This window comes from Erithacus rubecula (assembly GCF_903797595.1).
Source record: "Erithacus rubecula genome assembly, chromosome: 16".
NCBI lineage: Eukaryota > Metazoa > Chordata > Aves > Passeriformes > Muscicapidae > Erithacus > Erithacus rubecula.
In genome coordinates, this window is record NC_136668.1 from 16,789,801 (window position 1) to 16,807,143 (window position 17,343).

The 17,343-nt window shown below is 45.7% G+C and overlaps 1 protein-coding gene across 1 annotated transcript; it reads left to right on the plus strand.

Annotated features, from left to right (window-relative positions):
* The first annotated feature begins 1,141 nt into the window (after positions 1 to 1,141).
* On the plus strand, positions 1,142 to 17,041 carry HSPA4 (heat shock protein family A (Hsp70) member 4). Its single transcript, XM_079320126.1, has 19 exons — positions 1,142 to 1,369; positions 5,261 to 5,318; positions 6,879 to 7,019; positions 7,223 to 7,345; positions 7,771 to 7,870; positions 8,260 to 8,393; positions 9,696 to 9,940; positions 10,556 to 10,632; positions 10,903 to 11,054; positions 11,174 to 11,280; positions 11,619 to 11,752; positions 12,155 to 12,336; positions 12,663 to 12,749; positions 13,248 to 13,400; positions 13,864 to 13,989; positions 14,684 to 14,791; positions 15,093 to 15,212; positions 15,531 to 15,692; positions 15,860 to 17,041. The coding sequence occupies exons 1-19, from the start codon at positions 1,263 to 1,265 to the stop codon at positions 16,052 to 16,054; spliced, it is 2,511 nt and encodes an 836-aa protein (XP_079176252.1). The 5' UTR covers positions 1,142 to 1,262; the 3' UTR covers positions 16,055 to 17,041.
* Positions 17,042 to 17,343: the final 302 nt, after the last annotated feature.

A 17,343-nucleotide genomic window follows, 5' to 3' on the forward strand; every position in this document is an offset into this window, starting at 1 on the left:
CAGATTCTCCCCTCAATTCTCTCTGTTTGCACTTTTTGGGGCTGGACAAGGATTGTTCTGTGTGACTGAGCTGGGAGGAGAACTTGTGACACTTTCTATGGAGTTCAGAGTTATATCCTGACACAGTGCAGAGTCTGGAAATTAGGCTGTGTTAGGATGGATCCAATCCCTTGTGCTTTCATCCCAAAATGATTCCCCTGGCAGAACCTGTCACACTGCTGAGGGAGCAGCTGCAGTGTCCATCCCACCTCCACTGCTGGGACATGGAATGTCCCAGGAACTCCTAGAGGTTTAAAAAAAAAAAAAAATTGTTTAGCTCTTTAGGAATTCCTGCTCCTTAAAAGGACTTTTCCTCCCACACACCCACAAAGCATTTGTTTCCAAACCCTGCCCTGGAAAACACCATGTGCCTGTGCTCATCCAAACTGCAGCAAGAGGGCCCCAGTGAGATATAATGATATTAAAATATTCAGTGATGATTACAGACCAAGTGTCCTGTAAATCCTGCTGCACACAGAGCAATCACATGCTGAGTTTTATTGGGAGCACAGCGGGTATAAAATCATCCTTTAATGCAATCTCAAATGATGACAGCTTGCATTTTTAACCTGGGATCATCAAAACCAGCCTTGGGCTTTCTGCTGTGAATCAGAACATCGAATTGCAGCCCGGTTTGGGTTGAAAGGACGGTAAATCCATCCCCTCCACCCCAGCCCCAGGCTGCCCAAACCCACCCAGCCCGGGTTGGCGTCTCCGGGGATGTCTCAATCGCCAAGGAAAAATTCTAAGGAGGCGTTTAAATCCTTTTCTGCAAAAAGCGTGTTTGCAGAAACGGTGCTTTTATTATCATTAAATCTCGCGGTGTGCGCTGTTCCCACCCGCACCTGTCGCCCTCAGGAGTCACATCGAGGGAAAAGTTTCACTCAATGGTTTTTCTGCGGCACCGGCCTGAGGGCAGCAACCCAGCGAGCTTGGCACTGCTGCCGAGCTGGGACTTGACCGCCTTTTTCCGCCATTCCGCCGGGCTCGGGAAGGAAATAAATCACTGCGGGGAAGGAAATGAATCATTTTGGGGAAGGAAATAAATCGTTTTGCGTTAGGAAATAACTCGTTTCGGGGAAGGGCCGAGGCGCGGGGCGTTCCCGCCCTCAGCGCGCCCCGCGCTCTCGCGAGATCTCGCCGCCCTCGGCGCCGGCGCGGCCGCGGCCCGACGGGATCTTTCGAGAATTGCCGGTGCCGCGCTCCCCCTCAGCGCCGCCGCCATGTCCGTGGTGGGCATCGACCTGGGCTTCCAGAGCTGCTACGTGGCCGTGGCCCGCGCCGGCGGCATCGAGACTGTCGCCAACGAGTACAGCGATCGCAGCACGCCGTGAGTGAGCGGCGGAGCCGCGCTGAGGCGGCGGCAGAGCCCCCGCGGGGCCCGGCGTGGCGGGGCCGGGAGGGAGGGAAGCGGCGGGACCGGGAGGAGCGGAGGTGTAAAGTGCTTAAAGAGAAGCGGTAAAGGGCGGCAGACACTGAGGAGAGACTCGCTCAGCTGCCGTTCGTAGAATCACAGATTTGCAGGGTGTTAAGGGGTTGGAAGGGACCTTAAAGCTCATCCAGTTGTACCCCTCTGCCGTGGCAGGGACACCCGCCGCTGTCCCAGCTTGCTCCAGACCCCGTCTAGCCTGGCCTCGAGCGCTTCAGGGATGGGGCAGCCACAGTTCGTGTGGGCAGCGTGTGCCGCCGCATCCTCATCCTCACAGGGGAGAATTTCTGCCTTATATCTAACTTAAATTTCCCTTTCAGCCTGCAGCCGTTCCCCCTTGTGCTGTCAGTGCAGTTGCTGATGCAGAGCCCCTCTCCGGTTTCCTTCCGCCCCTCCGGTCGCACATTCTCACCTCCAGGCTGAGCAGCCCCGGCTCCCTCGGCTGTGGCAGCGGCACGGCCGGTTTGTCCCCCCGAGGCGGGGCTGTGCTCTTGGCACTGGGGGCTGGCAGTGTGGAGAAAAGCGTCCCCGGCTGCTGCCGGTGCCAGACCCCATTCCCCGTGTGCTCCTGTTCTGGCAGCACGGCTGTCACTGCCCTGCGGTCCCGGGGAGGGCTGAGCTCGGTGTGAGTCCCCTGGTTTGTCCTGGCTCAGAGTTTGGAAAGCTGCTCTGCAGCCTGCAGTGCCAGAACGAGGGAAGTGGCTTCAAAACTGGCAGAGAGGGGGTTTGGGATTGGATATTGGGCAGGAATTGTTCCCTGGGAGGGTGGGCAGCCCTGGCACAGTGCCCAGAGCAGCTGTGGCTGCCCCTGGATCCCTGGCAGTGCCCAAGGCCAGGCTGGAGCAGCCTGGGACAGTGGGAGGTGTCCCTGCCATGGCAGGGGTGGCACTGGATGAGCTTTGAGGTCTTTCCCAACCCAAATCATTCCTTGATTCCATGATACAATATGATCAGTATGTTCTAGCCCTGCTCCTGTAATGATCCCTCCTACCACATTCTCAACAGGAGTGTGCATTGCCTCCATTAATTAAGGAACATCCTGAGAAGGAGAGAGAGAATTGGGGTAAAACTCTATGAATGAGCTGCAAAATGAAAGTGGAAAAAGAATTTGAATCAAGGGTTGGGCATCAGACCTGGGGAGAGCTGTTCTAAGAGTGTTTCTGGAGCTTCCCCTCTGTTGCAGTATGGCTTTGTTTAAGCAGATCCTGCAGTAGCTGTTTCAGTGAGACAATTGTATAATCTTTGATGTTTGGAGTTTTTCAGATCTCTCTCAGCACTTCAGAAAGCCCAGAGTGACCTTGCTTCTCCTTAGACAATACATCACTGTTTGCTTGCTCCTGTCTCTAAGCAATGAATAAATGGAGGAGGAAATTTTGAATTCAGCATGTGTGCTCAAGTATCTGGAGATCTCTTAAGTGTTCTCAGTAATGTGGAAGTTTAAAGGTTGGATGTACTGGGAAAATATTGAATGTAGAGAATATCAGGGCTGTGCTCTAATAGCTGTAGGTATTTGGCCCTCAGGGAGGTGAAGTTCTGCTGATAAATATATCTATATATTTGAGATGTAAGCACAAATCCCTTGTTGAAGAAGATGAGCTAAATAAAATATCTGACACAGTGTATCTCTTGGGAAATAATTCATTATGGGAGCCTGAAATGAAATTGGCAGAAATGATCATAATGAAAATGAGAGGTTTTTAACAGGACTTAATCTCCAGGTACTGTTCTGAGGGAATGCAGAAAACCATTCTGCCAGCAGACCCTTCTATTAAAAGAACTTCTGCATGGTTTTTAAATGACTTGGAATCAGAGGCTTGGTTCAAAAAGTCAGTGCAGAGCAGTTGTTAGAGTGGGGAGGTCATGCAAGGTGTTGTGACAGGTTTGCTCAGGCACTGGCTCCTGGTCAGGGTTAAACACTGGGCTTTGGATGTGTTACTGTAAGAATTTGTATTATTTAAATAAACCCCACCGAGGGCACTGGGCTGAGTTCAGTGGCACAGATGGCACTCGCACAGAATCTGCTCTCAGCTCTGCTCCTTGCATTCTGCTGGAATGTGTAAAGTTTGAACTTGTACATCCCAAAACTGTGCAAAGCGTGTTTGTCTTTGGGCATGGAAAAGGACAGAGAGAAAGGTAGTGGAATCTGAGAGGAAAATGAATTAATTATTTCTGTGGGGATGATGCCTTGAGTTAAATGAGATCATTGTGATTGAGCTGGTGATGAGTGCACAGCACATGAACTGGCAGGGGCAGGGGAAATTCCCAGGAGGTGGCACTGCTGGGAGGGTCAGGAGGTGCCTCCAGGTACCTGAAACAGAGATTTTAACTGAAGTTCTTTCATTAGTCCTCTGATGACCTTCACTCAGTGTTTCTGCTTCAAATGCACTGGTTAGTTATTCAGCTTCCAGAAATTGTGTAATAGTGTAATTTGTATTTTATGAGTTTACTGGTTCTTGTGAACTGATTTGGGGAATGAGACTGCTTGAAAATTTTTCCTTCTCTCCCTCCTTCCTTGTTTCACTCACCTCTGTGCTGGGTCCCTGCCAAGGCTCTTATCTAAATTAGTGCATTTGTGTTGGTGAGGGGATCTTGGTTTGTGAATTCAGCTGTGAAAGTAGTTGGAATTATTTTTTTTTTTTGTCCAAGAGAATGGCAAAAATTCATGCCTTAATTCCTTTCAGGAGAGCAGAGTAAATTAATAACCAGCTTTCTGCTCTGGGCTCTTTAGATTTTTGCCTCCTGTTCCACTGGTGTGGGACTGAGGTATACAAAGCACAAACTTATCTTTTTTGTTTTTTTAACTTATCTCATGAAAAGTTGTTTCAAACAACTGCAGATTTATTCAGGAATGTTAATTCTGTTGCAGCACATACTTCAGAGTAGGCCTTGTTACATTAGTGAAGTTGTTAATAATTGGAAGAAGATACAAACCCAATGTATCACCTCATCCTGGTTTTGACAGTTTCTGCTTGGAACACCTCATTCCAAACCTCAGGCTGAGCTGGAATGTTTCCTCTGGGAGCCCTGTGGCATCACCCTGCTCTAAAGCAAATTCTTAATCTGCTGCATGGAGAGCAGCTTAATTAGACTTTTGGTATGTTGTGTGAGCAGTAAAGATCTGCTTGTCTAATGGCAGGTTCCCCCCACCAAGTTTACCTCAGTGGCATGAGCCACTTGGATTAGAGGGCTGGATTTTGTTTTGCTAGAGCTCCTACAGTTTGTTAAATATGTAAATCAAGAGGCTTAATCGGCCAAGGAATTCCTCCAAAAAGGAGAATTTCTCTATTCAGAACTGCAGGCTGTTACAAAGCAAGGAGAAGTAAAACATAATTTCTCTTTTTGTGCTGCATGTTATTTCAGTGGGTACAGGTGGAACTCTGAAAGACCAATCTTTCTCTGCAGGTAGTTTCCTCCTGCCCTGGAAGGGTTTGCCTGAAAACTGGAAAGCTTAGTTAGCATCAGCTGCAGACGAGTAGGAAGGATTTCCTTGAGTGCCCTGTTTTGTCTGCTGAGCAGTTGAATGTTTCCATGTTCATAGAAGCAGCTTTCCTCTGAGTGCATCACTGGGATGAGTTTGGGGTTAGTGCTGCTCTGCAGGGAGCCCTGCTGCTGTTTAAATGCACTTCAGAGCCTGCCCTTCCCAGAATCCACACACACATTGCAGTGAGTCACCAACTTTTTAAATGCACCTAATCATATTAATTGCAGTGATCTTCCAGGCAGTATCAGTGCTGTTTACCCCAAAGCTGTGCAGCTGTAGAGTCACTGAGTGAACTCCTCTTCTCCTTGCAGAGCCTGTATATCCTTTGGGCCCAAGAACCGCTCCATTGGCGCTGCAGCCAAGAGCCAGGTGAGTGTGGGTTGGCCAGAGCAGCTCCAGAGCAGCAGGGAGTGCCACTGCACAGAACAGATGGCCCTCAGCTGTTCACCATGGGCTGCTGCTGTGTCATCTGGCACAGGAATCTCATCATGAATGGTACAAAATAAAGCTGTGCCTCTTCAGGAATTCTTGTAACTGCTGATTATGTTTTTTTCAAGTTGCAAATATAAATTCTAAAGTTAAGCAGTGGTGCTGCACCCTGCCCTAGCTTGTTTCCAGTTCCTGTGCTCTGTGATGGCTTTTAATTATGTGACTCTGTCCTATAGAATTCCATTAAGTGCATGATTTAGGCAGAAAGGGGGCACATTTGAGTGTAAATAGACAGAGCTTTCTTGACCTTTTATGGCTGAATTACAACCTAAATATCTCTCTTGGGTGTTCTTGCCCATAGTCTGAGCTTCTGTTGTTGTAGGCAGGTAAATGTGGTTTAAGGAATGAGAAGAAATTAAGCTGATTTGTCCTACTCGTGATATTTAGGTCCTCCTGGATCAGGTTTTATGTTGCTGTGTAAGTCACCCCTATAAAAAATCATTTATTTTTTTGAAGTCTTCTGCAGGAAGTCACTAGTCAAACAGTTGGTTTTTCTTAGCCTAAAAAGCCTAGAGGTGTGTGAAGATTCTTTATCTAAAATACAGAAATCCCTGGACACAGCCATGTTATTGAAGAACAGCACAACTGTACTAGATCCAAACACAGCTGTTTTTTCTGGAATCGAGTGTCTGCTTAGCTTAACGAAATCCATTGGTGCAGAGCCCTGTAGAGATGAGTGTGTCCTGCACAGACTAACCTTAGAGAACATCCAGCCCAAGTTTCTTAGGAGTAGAAGCTGCCTGAGCCCCCTGGCAGGTAATGCTCTGTGGAACAGTGTCTGCTCTCAGTGCTGTGCTTTCAGTGCGTGCTCGCTCTGCTGTCAGTGACACAATTCCCTTCACTTGTGCTCTGTGAAGCCAGCTGGGATGGGCTTTCACTTCTCTCTGCTGATCTCTGCTGGCCAAGAAAGTCACTCTGCCTTTTGTCACTTCAGTCAAGGTGACAGTATCATCTTAGGGGACCTCCTGACCTTTTAAAGCTTTGTGAGCAGGTCCTTGAGCTGTTTTGTGAGAATATCTGTGTGTTGAGTGTCATGTGCATGTGATGAACCTGAGCTGGAGTTTACATCCATGTGTTTATGTTTGGGCAATCACTGGTTATATAAAGGTAGGGGGTAGAGAACAGGTAAGTGGGAGAGAGGTTTTGCTAACTCTTTCTGAAGAGTTTCCTACACGTACACTATGAAATTTGAGTGCTGTTGTAATCAATATTTTATAGACTTGGCTCAGTTTTTAGTGTACATTTTATTTTCCATCTCAAATTCCTGTAGGTTCCGTGAGCAACCAGAGGGAAGTTGCCTCCCAGCACCTGCCCAGATACTGTTAAGATACAAATGACAAGAGTACTCTGGCAGGAGAAGCATGAGAACAAAACTCTGTCTTCTGTTTGAAATTCAGATGTTCCCCTGCCACGTTGTATTAAAGATTTCTTTTCCTCTAGGTTATTTCAAATGCAAAGAATACAGTACAAAGTTTTAAAAGATTTCATGGTCGTGCATTCTCAGATCCCTTTGTTCAAGCTGAAAAAGCAAGCCTTGCCTATGAACTTGTCCAGCTGCCAACAGGCTCAACTGGCATCAAGGTAAGTCTGGCATGTTTGAGAAAGAGCCAGAGGAGGAAACTGATAAAGTTTCCTTTTATTTCCCTGGTTTGAATCTGCTCGCTGTAGTTTGTGTTCTCTTTTGGATGGAAAGCCTTAACAGAGAAGGGAATAAAGGGCTGATAATGGGGATGGTGCATGGCTTCCACTGCAGTGTAATGAGTGTGCACAATTTTTATTTGAAGGCCATGTATATGGAAGAAGAAAGAAACTTTACAATTGAACAGGTGACAGGAATGCTTCTGACCAAATTAAAGGAGACGGCTGAGAATGCGCTCAAGAAGCCTGTGGTTGATTGTGTTGTTTCTGTAAGTATGGAGTGCACCACAGTACACCTGCTGACTGGCTGAGCTGCAATGGCTGCAGCATTGCATTCAGTCTGATTCCATTGGCCATCATCTTCAATGTTTAAACTGTTTTATACCTCTTGGAAACTAGACTTATATCATTAATGGTCTTAAATTGCTGCTAATTAGCAGCATCGATAATATTTGATACCCGTTTTTGATGATGTGCTCCAAAAATGAGTGGCTTGTGATATGGAATGAAAAGAGGAACTTTTGTCTTTATGTAAAGTTTTTTATTGTTTGCTTTTTCTCTCTTGCAACTGAAATGAGCCCTGCATTTGAAGGAGGCCTCAGCTGTGCTCCACGAGCTCACTGTTTACCCTTGTAAGTGTTTCCTGAAGGTGGCTCCTGTAAATGTTAATATTGGCTCTCTGACCTCCTTGCAGGTTCCTTCTTTCTACACAGATGCAGAAAGGAGATCTGTGATGGATGCTACCCAGATTGCTGGTCTCAACTGTCTGAAACTAATCAATGAAACAACTGCAGGTAATTGCTTCCTCTCCCTCACTCAGTGTTGTAGTTTTGCTACATCAAAGGGCTTTTAATCTGCCAGTGAGCCTTGCTTTCTGGAATTACAGCTGGTTTTATACACTTGAAATAGAATTGAAATTGAGTTAATCAGAAAGTTTCTTAAGTTCTGATTTTTCATTGCTTTACAAAGCTATAGATATCCAGTGAATATCTGTTTTAGTGCAGCTGAGGGAGAGGCTGATGCTGTTTAAGGTTCTTCTGTATTTCTTTAGCATTGGGAGTTTTGTTTATTCACTGTCTGCAGCTTGAGAAGCACAATGAAATGCTAATGCTGATTCCTGATTGCCACTAATTTCTTGATAATTGCAAACCTCTGTGTCCTAACTATATTTTTATTTCTGTAGTTGCCCTTGCATATGGGATCTATAAGCAAGACCTGCCTGCCTTGGAAGAAAAGCCACGGAACGTTGTTTTTGTGGACATGGGGCATTCTGCATATCAAGTTTCTGTTTGTGCATTCAACAAAGGCAAACTGAAAGTAAACAAGCTGTTACACATCCATTTTAATTATCTGTAGAACATTCATCAGCACTTCCATGGACTGTGGCAGGCTGGCCATGCCTGGCTTCACAGAGGGGCATCCACACAGCTCAGTTCCTGTTCTTAAAATTGCACTTTGGAGCAAAAAGTAGGACAGGGAGCTAGAGATCTTTTGAGTACTGTGTGGAGCAAGCAAACATGTCCTAATCAGCAGACTCTGGCAAAAAATAAAAAACCTGGATTGAATGGTTTATTCAGAAATTACTACATCTGACTGTGTTGCTTTCAAAAAAGTACTCCAGGTCAGCCATGAGATCTGGTGTTAAAGCAGGAATCCCTGCAGTGGTGTAGGTGACTGACATTGTTTCTGAACCCTCACTGTGGTGCTCATGTAAAGAGAGGAAACATTCTTGGTTGCTTTAAGCTGCCAGTGGAAGCTCAGCAGATGACAAAGTGCTTCTGAGTGCACACTGCCAAAGCACTGCTGTTTGCCACAAACTAGTAACATTTCTTACCAGCACTTCTTTATTATTATTTATTATTGCAATTGGGAGTTGGCAGTTACAATACCTTTCTCATGATTGGCTGGAGAAACAGGTGCAAAGTTTAAAGCATGAGGTAATGAAATGCAGAGAAATGTTCTGACAACACTCATTTCTCATAGTTTTATTCAGTTAGGAGATGTAATCTTTGTTTTTCTCTCAGATTTGTTTTTTAAACTTGCAAGCCATAGCAGTGTGGAAGGGATGCTTTGGGTCCAGAGTGCAGGGCTCTTAGGCAGTGTAGAGGCCAGAGCCATCTGAAGGGGTGTTGGGTAATAATTTCTGTTCCTAAAAAACATAAACTCCTGGTGTGTTTACAGAGCAGAATCAGCTGAGGTGGGTGGGCTACAGGTGTTCTTTGCAGATAATTCCTTCATGAAAAAGGAGCACCTGTTTTAAGAGTTAATATCATTTATTTTCTTCCTGATTTATTTTTAGCTTGGTGTAAACATGTTCCACCCTTAGGAGGCATCAAATATTAAACTGGGATATGACTCAAACTGGCAGTGGCTAAGCAGAATTTGGAAACAGAGATCTGCTCCCAGCACAAGCTATGGAACAGATTGTGTTGCTAAGTCCTGCCCTATCTGCCTGAATTCCTTTTAAAGCACTTGTCACCTCATTCCAGCAAGGCCTGATTTCTTGGACTTAGAGTTGAGCTGTATTTGAAACAAAGCACTGCTGTGATGTTAACTGCTAATTGCTTTCATTGGGTAATGGCACATTGTATTGTAACTGAAGGGTTCCCTTCCTTTAAGGTTCTTGCTACAGCCTTCGATACAACCCTCGGAGGCAGGAAGTTTGATGAGGTGTTGGTGGAATACTTTTGTGAGGAATTTGGGAAGAAATACAAACTTGACATCAAGTCCAAGATCCGAGCGCTGCTGAGGCTGTACCAGGAGTGTGAGAGGCTGAAGAAGCTGATGAGTGCCAATGCCTCTGACCTGCCCATGAACATAGAGTGCTTCATGAATGATATAGATGTGTCAGGAACCATGAACAGGTAACCTTGGCCCATGAACATAGAGTGCTTCATGAATGATATAGATGTGTCAGGAACCATGAACAGGTAACCTTGGCCCATGAACACAGAGTGCTTCATGAATGATATAGATGTGTCAGGAACCATGAACAGGTAACCTTGGCCCATGAACACAGAGTGCTTCATGAGTGATATAGATGTGTCAGGAACCATGAACATAGAGTGCTTCATGAATGATATAGATGTGTCAGGAACCATGAACAGGTAACCTTGGCCCCTCTACAAGGGGAATCATAGAGTGCCCTTCAGGCAATTAAAAATTTGGTATGATGTGTCAGCTCTTAGGACTGCAGGGAGGTGAGAAATCAAACAACAGCATGTGCAGGAATGCTGCTGGAAATGAAAATGTTTGGAGCCTGTTCAGGAGTTAGGAGGGAGGGCTGGGAATGTTGCAAGGATGCCAGGGTTATTGGAACCAGGTTTTGTCTGGGAGAATACAGTAAAACATAAAGCTAGGACTGGGGGAGAGAAAACTGTAGTGCACAGTGAAAGTGGCATTGCTTGAGTTTCAGCATCCTGTTGTTTGCAATGTTGCTTATGGTGTGCTGGAGCTTTGTTTATGGCTTCTTCCAACAGAAGCAAATTTTTAGAGATGTGTGAAGGACTCCTGGCAAGAGTGGAGCCGCCCCTTCGCAGCGTGCTGGACCAAGCCAGTAAGTGGGGGCTGAGGGGGTGCTCTGCATCACACAGGAGCCAGCCAGAGTGCAGGCTTCCTTTGCATCTTGGGCACAAGGGTTTACCACAAACAACAATTTCTTTCTTAGGAGTTACAAGATTAAAAAACTTTCTCATTCAAGCAAAGCGCTGAAATTTTTACTGCTTAGAAGCTTAGCCTAAAGTTGGTCTATTAAACTGCTGGTTTATTATGTCAGTGTATTCATGTGAAAGAGAAACATTTAATGTATTGTCTGACTCCTTTCTAGGGTTGAGGAAGGAAGATATTTATGCAGTAGAGATAGTTGGTGGTACCACAAGAATCCCTGCTGTGAAAGAGAAGATCAGTAAATTTTTTGGCAAAGAAGTCAGTACAACCCTGAATGCAGATGAGGCTGTGGCACGAGGCTGTGCACTGCAGGTAAAAACTGTGTTTGCTTTAACTCTGAGAATATTAGGCAGCATCAGTAGCTGCTTGCTGAATGAAATGCTTGTTCACCTAAAGTCTGAAGGTGTAATGTGGCTTTTGTGCTCTTGCAGTGTGCAATTTTGTCCCCGGCTTTCAAAGTGAGAGAGTTTTCTATCACAGATTTGATACCATATCCCATCTCCTTGCGGTGGAATTCGCCAGCAGAGGAAGGCCAGAGGTAAAAGCAATACAATCTGCTTGCATGTTACAGCTTCAAATGCCTGGTGATGATTAGGGTAAATAGCAAATAGCCTTGGAACAGGGTATTTCCAGGGTTAAATGCCCAGTTAACACTTCCAGTTTTGATACTTCTGAAGTTAATGATGATAAAAAACAAAACCAAGGTTGAGTGGCAGTTTGGCACTTGCTGCATGGCTGTTGGTGTTACTTAACCTGAAACATCAGGAGAGTCTTGTCACTTCTTAAGGAAGCTTTTCCCTAATAGTATCTAGAAATGTTTTGTTTCCTTATCAGCTGCATTGTCATACTGAACTCAGACTGTGTTTTCTCTTGCAGTGACTGTGAGGTGTTCCCCAAGAATCACCCTGCTCCCTTTTCCAAGGTCCTCACTTTCTACAGGAAGGAGCCCTTCACTCTGGAGGCCTACTACAGTTCCCCCAAGGAGCTGCCTTACCCAGACCCTGCTATAGGTTAGCACCATTCTCTACCTTTAACTAAGATTGTGTAGTCTGGACATGCAGCTACTGTAGATGCTCTCAGGACAACATTTCAAGTGGATTTTCAGTAAAATAGATGGAACAACATGAAGTTTATGTGCAAAAAGAGAATCCTAATACTGGAGCAAATCTGGAAGGGGCACACTGAGAGTTGTGCAGTCCTTTGCTCTGATAAAAGTTACACAAGGTTTTACATAAAGAATTCCCAATAGCTGTGCCCCAGCATTGCTGAATAAAAAACTGCATTGTCCAACTTGAGTAGGTTTTAACATTCCCTGAGCACATTGCAGTGAGCTGTGTCAGCAGCACTTGTGTTTGCTTTGCATTCAGCACTCAGGTTCATCAAAAGTGTTGGGTTCCTTTCTCTCTGTTTAGCTCACTTCTTGGTTCAGAAGGTCACTCCTCAAACAGATGGATCCAGTTCCAAAGTGAAAGTCAAAGTCAGAGTAAATATCCATGGCATCTTCAGTGTGTCAAGTGCATCTCTGGTGGAGGTTCATAAATCTGAGGAGAACGAGGAGCCGATGGAGACGGATCAGCACGCCAAGGAGGAGGAGGTAACAGAGCCACTGCCCCAGCTGCTCAGAGTCCCCCTGAGGCACAGCTGGCCAGGGTCTCAGGCTTGTGGGAGGGTTGGCTAGACATGTCCCAACTGAAATATGAGATGGAGTACTCATTGTAGTGTATTACACCAGTAAGAGATGTCTTGAAACCAGGATGGAGCTGTGGCTTGTTGGAGCAAAGGGTGGGAACTCATCATTTATTCCTTCAGTTTTCATTCTGTTTCTTTGGCCTAAAAAGCATTAGAGGTGTTAAGGGATCAGCCTGGGAACTGAAGCAGTGATCTGCATTTGTTTAATGTGTGCATTTCTCTGAATTTCAGAAGATGCAAGTAGACGAGGAGCAACAAAAGGCTGAAGAGCAACAGCAAACCCAGCCTGAAAATAAGGCAGAGTCTGAAGAAATGGAGGTAACAGGAGCATTTGAGATTTTATTTTCATGAGATTCCTGAGAATACGAGGAGTGTGAGCACATCTGCTGCCTTTGTCATAGTTCTGGAAGCTGAACTTTTATTTCAGTGCACTGGTGCTCCATTGTGATTAGAGCTTTAGAAAGGACAAAAATGGCACTGATAACTGCAGACCTGTCAGGTGACCCAGTACTGATAAAATGGGGGAACTCTCCTGTTCAGGGAAGAAATAATCACCTGGTTTTCAATAACTTGAATACTAGAACAGTGTTCTGCCATCAGCACCCTCCCCCACGAGTGTAGACAGTGCCCAGAAAAGGTCAGTGGCTGCATTAATTATCTCAGGCTGCAGCAGCTGAGGTGTCAGAATGGCAGGGAGTGCTTGCTTCTCTTGTTGAGGTGCTAACTCCATTTTCCTGGTGTAAACCTTGACTGCTCCCCTTGAACTGAGTGGTGATGCTGTTTTTACTATAAATGTATTTATATATTTTAATGCAGACTTGTCAGGCTGACTCAAAGGACAAGAAAGTGGATCAGCCACCTCAGGCCAAGAAGGCCAAAGTGAAGACAACCACTGTGGACCTTCCCATTGAGAACCAGCTGGTGTGGCAGATAGGGAAGGACATGCTCAACTTGTTCATTGAGAACGAGGTAAATTCTTCCTGCCCAAGCTAAAAATGTCACTTGCTGGTCTCCAGAAATGTTGTTCATTCAGCATGGTTAAGGATGGTCAAGGAAAGGATTAAAAGGAATAAAACAAGCAGTTGTAAGTCTGAGGTGAGCAACAGTGCCCCGTGGAGGCAGAATACATTGACTGCTGCTGGCCAGGGGAGCTGACACTCCTCAGGAGCTGTTCTGCAGGACACCTCCAGAGGCATCTGCACAAGGTACAAGGTGCAGGTGACCCTCAGGGTGAGGAGGATTCTCCTGTGCTGTGTTGGACACCATACCAAAATTGAAATGAGTGTTGAGGCATGTGCTGTGTCAGAACAGTTCTGTAAATCACAGTTTTGCAAAATCTTAATCTGGTTTGAGCATTTGCTGACTAAGTGTCCTGGAAACAAATGTTAAATAATGATCTTTTTAGCCAATTAATTTGACACCTTGTTCACAGGGTAAGATGATAATGCAGGATAAGCTGGAGAAGGAGAGGAATGATGCCAAGAATGCAGTGGAGGAGTATGTGTATGAAATGAGAGACAAGCTGTGTGGTGTTTATGAGAAATTCGTCAGTGATGATGTGAGTATTGCTGCTTGATTGTCCTGAAACGTTGTGGTACAATCAGCAGCTGGATTTACTAACTCTTGACCTGTGTCACATACTGTATTTACATAAATTACATATTCAGACTTGAAATTTGAAGAAATAATTGTAACCTTTCTGGCTCTGATGTTAATCTGCTAAATGTGGGCACCTGTATCTGAACTGGTTGCCTAAAAATCTCCTGGCATTATTAATCAGCTTTCCCTGTTGCACTGAAGGAGCTTGGTGTGTAATAAATTGAACTGTGCTTTTGGGGATGAATCTCTGAACACCTGCCTGCACCTCCATTGACTGCAATGGAGCTTTGCCAGCCAGGTGTCTGCAGAGCCCAAACTGGGACATGGAAGGTGACATTTATGGCACCTTTGTTCTCAGGCTTGCTCACATAGTGACCATGAAAATGTGCAGGGGACAAAAAAGCCTTTGATCTGACAGTATTTGATCTTAACTGTGGCTGTCACTCATGGTTCTTCCTTGGGCCTGGAATCCACCACAAAACTGTACAGAAGAGTCTTTTATTTCTTATTTTTCACTTAAATAGGATAGAGTTCCAGACAGAGTTCATATTCTAAAAATACAACCCTTCCAGAAAGGTTCCAGGTACCATTTAATGCCATCTGTCACCTAAGAAATGATGTCACCTGCCTGTTTTGTGTGTGCATTGCTGCAGGATCGCAACAGTTTCACACTGAAGCTGGAAGATACAGAAATTTGGCTTTATGAAGATGGTGAAGACCAGCCCAAACAAATATACATTGATAAATTGGCAGAACTGAAAGTAAGTGGTTCTTGCATTCCTGTGGGAATTTACTGAAGCTGGAGAACTTTGCTCCAGTGAGGAGCTGTCTGGGCTCTGCTGATTCTGAGCTAACAAACAGCCTGCCTTGGAATTGAGGTGTGTGAGGAGTAGATACCCAAGAGACCTGTAACAACAGGGCTGAGAGAGGCTCAGTCTTTCCTGGTGTTGAGGGGAGAGTCAGATTTCTGAGGAGTTCAGGAAGGTTGATGTATCCTGGCAAACCTTGAGGATCCCTCAGTGATGCTCCATGAGTTTTGATTTCTGTTGTGCATTGTTTCAGGCTCTGGGTCAGCCTATTCAGGCAAGATTCCAAGAATCAGAAGAAAGACCAAAAGCATTTGAGGACTTGGGGAAGCAAATCCAGCAGTACATGAAAGCTGTTCATGGATTCAAAGCAAAGGTATTTCCATACTTAATTTCTGGAAAGTGCAAGGAACACATATTTTCAGGGAGCTTATGAGTTCTTGATGTTTAATAATTTTCAGAAGCAGATTTTGGGCCTTGCAACATCTCAGTCTCTTTTTAATCAAGTGTTGATTTCCTCATGGAGCAGCAGGAGAACTTCAGTCTGTGTTAACTGAGCTGTGTGTGATCGATTTGTTAACCACAACAGCTCTTGGCTAAATGGTCTTTAGTATTTTGAAGCTAAGCTTTGAGGAAATCAGGAGGCAGTTAGTGCTCAAACAATGACACGGGTGCTCCTGTTTGGGTGTTGCAGGATGAACTGTATGAACATCTTGATGAAGCAGACGTGGCAAAGGTGGAGAAGAGCACCAATGAAGCCATGGAGTGGATGAACAACAACCTCAACCTTCAGAACAAGAGGAGTCTCACTTTGGACCCAGTCATAAAAGCAAAAGACATCCAGGCTAAAGCAAAAGTAAGTTTTCCTACACAACTCACTGTATTTAGTGAATTTTGGCCTTATTGCTCTATCAGAAATCTCAAAAGTACCAGGGAACATCAACCCTCACCTGGAGCATTCCCAACACGTTCGGCTGTGGGAGATAGAACCATTTCTGAGGATGCTGTTTGTGTGTTTCCTAGGAATTGGCAGGTATCTGTAACCCCATAGTGAACAAACCCAAGCCCAAGGTGGAGCTGCCCAAGGAGGAGCAGAAGGCCACGGAAGCCAACGGGCCATTGGAGGGGCAGGGGGATGGCAGTGGGAGCCAGGCCCCCGAGCAGGGCTCTGCCCCCACAGCCACCGACAAGAAGCTTCCCGAAATGGACATTGACTGAATTTCAGCACTTGTTTATATTGTTGCAAATTACAATAAAGCTTTAAGTTGTCAACTTTGTACGTTCTGAATACAGACCGAAGCAAGTGAATCCCACAGCACTCTTGGTAACTCTTGGAGAGGTTTGGGCAGGGCAGCAGGTCAGAGCACGAGGTGGAGAAGGACTCGCTCAGCTCAGCAGTGTTTGCCTTTATTGATTGTATTTAGAAGTTTTGGTAGTCTAACTAGACCTCTAGGAACAGCCATAAGCTGCTTCTCCATTTGTAATGTCCAGGCTGAGTCAATTCTCCCTTGAAGGAGGGGGACAGCACCATCTGCAGTCTGAGGTGCACCCTGCTCTTCCCTTCCCTGTGGGTTGCAGCGCTGGCACTCCAGGGAGAGCCAAGGCAGAGTCTTCCATTGCTCTGGGTTTGTGTTAATGCCTGCTCTGGACTCACTCTGATTTGCACTGGAACAATTGATGGTTACAGGGGGTTTGCAGAGCAGGGGGTGGCTCATCAGCACCTTGATTCCTTAGCCCAGACTGCAGATCAGACTCAGAATGTGCTCCTGGACAGGGGAGTGGGTTTCTCACAACCTCCCCAGCTGATTAGGCCCTTTAAACTCCTTGTCTCTAGTTAAATTAGCTGCTTGTAGGAAGAGTGAATACTTGTATTTCAGCTGCCTATGCTGATAGTTGATTCTGACTTGTTCCTAACTTTTTCTGGCAGGGGTATGCTTGCTTCCACGAGGCCTTCATTTGGAATGCTTGGTTTTTTGTTTTGGTTTCTTTTTTTTTTTTCCAGGAAAACCAAGAACTGATGGATTATGTTGGTTTGTTTTGTTTTGTTAGGGTTTGTTTTTTTTTTCTATGAGCTTTATACAATGATTTGCTTCTAGTACTGATTGTCATTAAACTTGCAAAAATTAATTTGTATGTGTTAAAATCCAAAGCTGAATAACACCCATTCAGTTATTGCAAGAAATAAATGCACTGGATTCTACTGGATGAGCTGCTGCAGCTGTTGATTCCGAGGCAGAGCGGGGTCGGGCGGAGGGAAGGGCTGTGTCCCCGCTTTTGGGGCGAGCCAGGAGCGCTGCCGGGCTGCTCCGGGGCTGCGGCTGGCTGTGAGCTCAAGCTCCCTGCAAGGAATCGCGACCGTGTTTTAGAAGGGACTCCCAGGGCTCAGCAAGTCCAATTCCAGCGCTCCCCCCGTGCCCCTTTCCCGGGGATCCCGCTCAGGGCCCGAGCAGCGCCCGCAGCGGCTCCGAGCAGCCCGGGCTGGGCCCTCCCGGCCGCCGGGGGAGCTG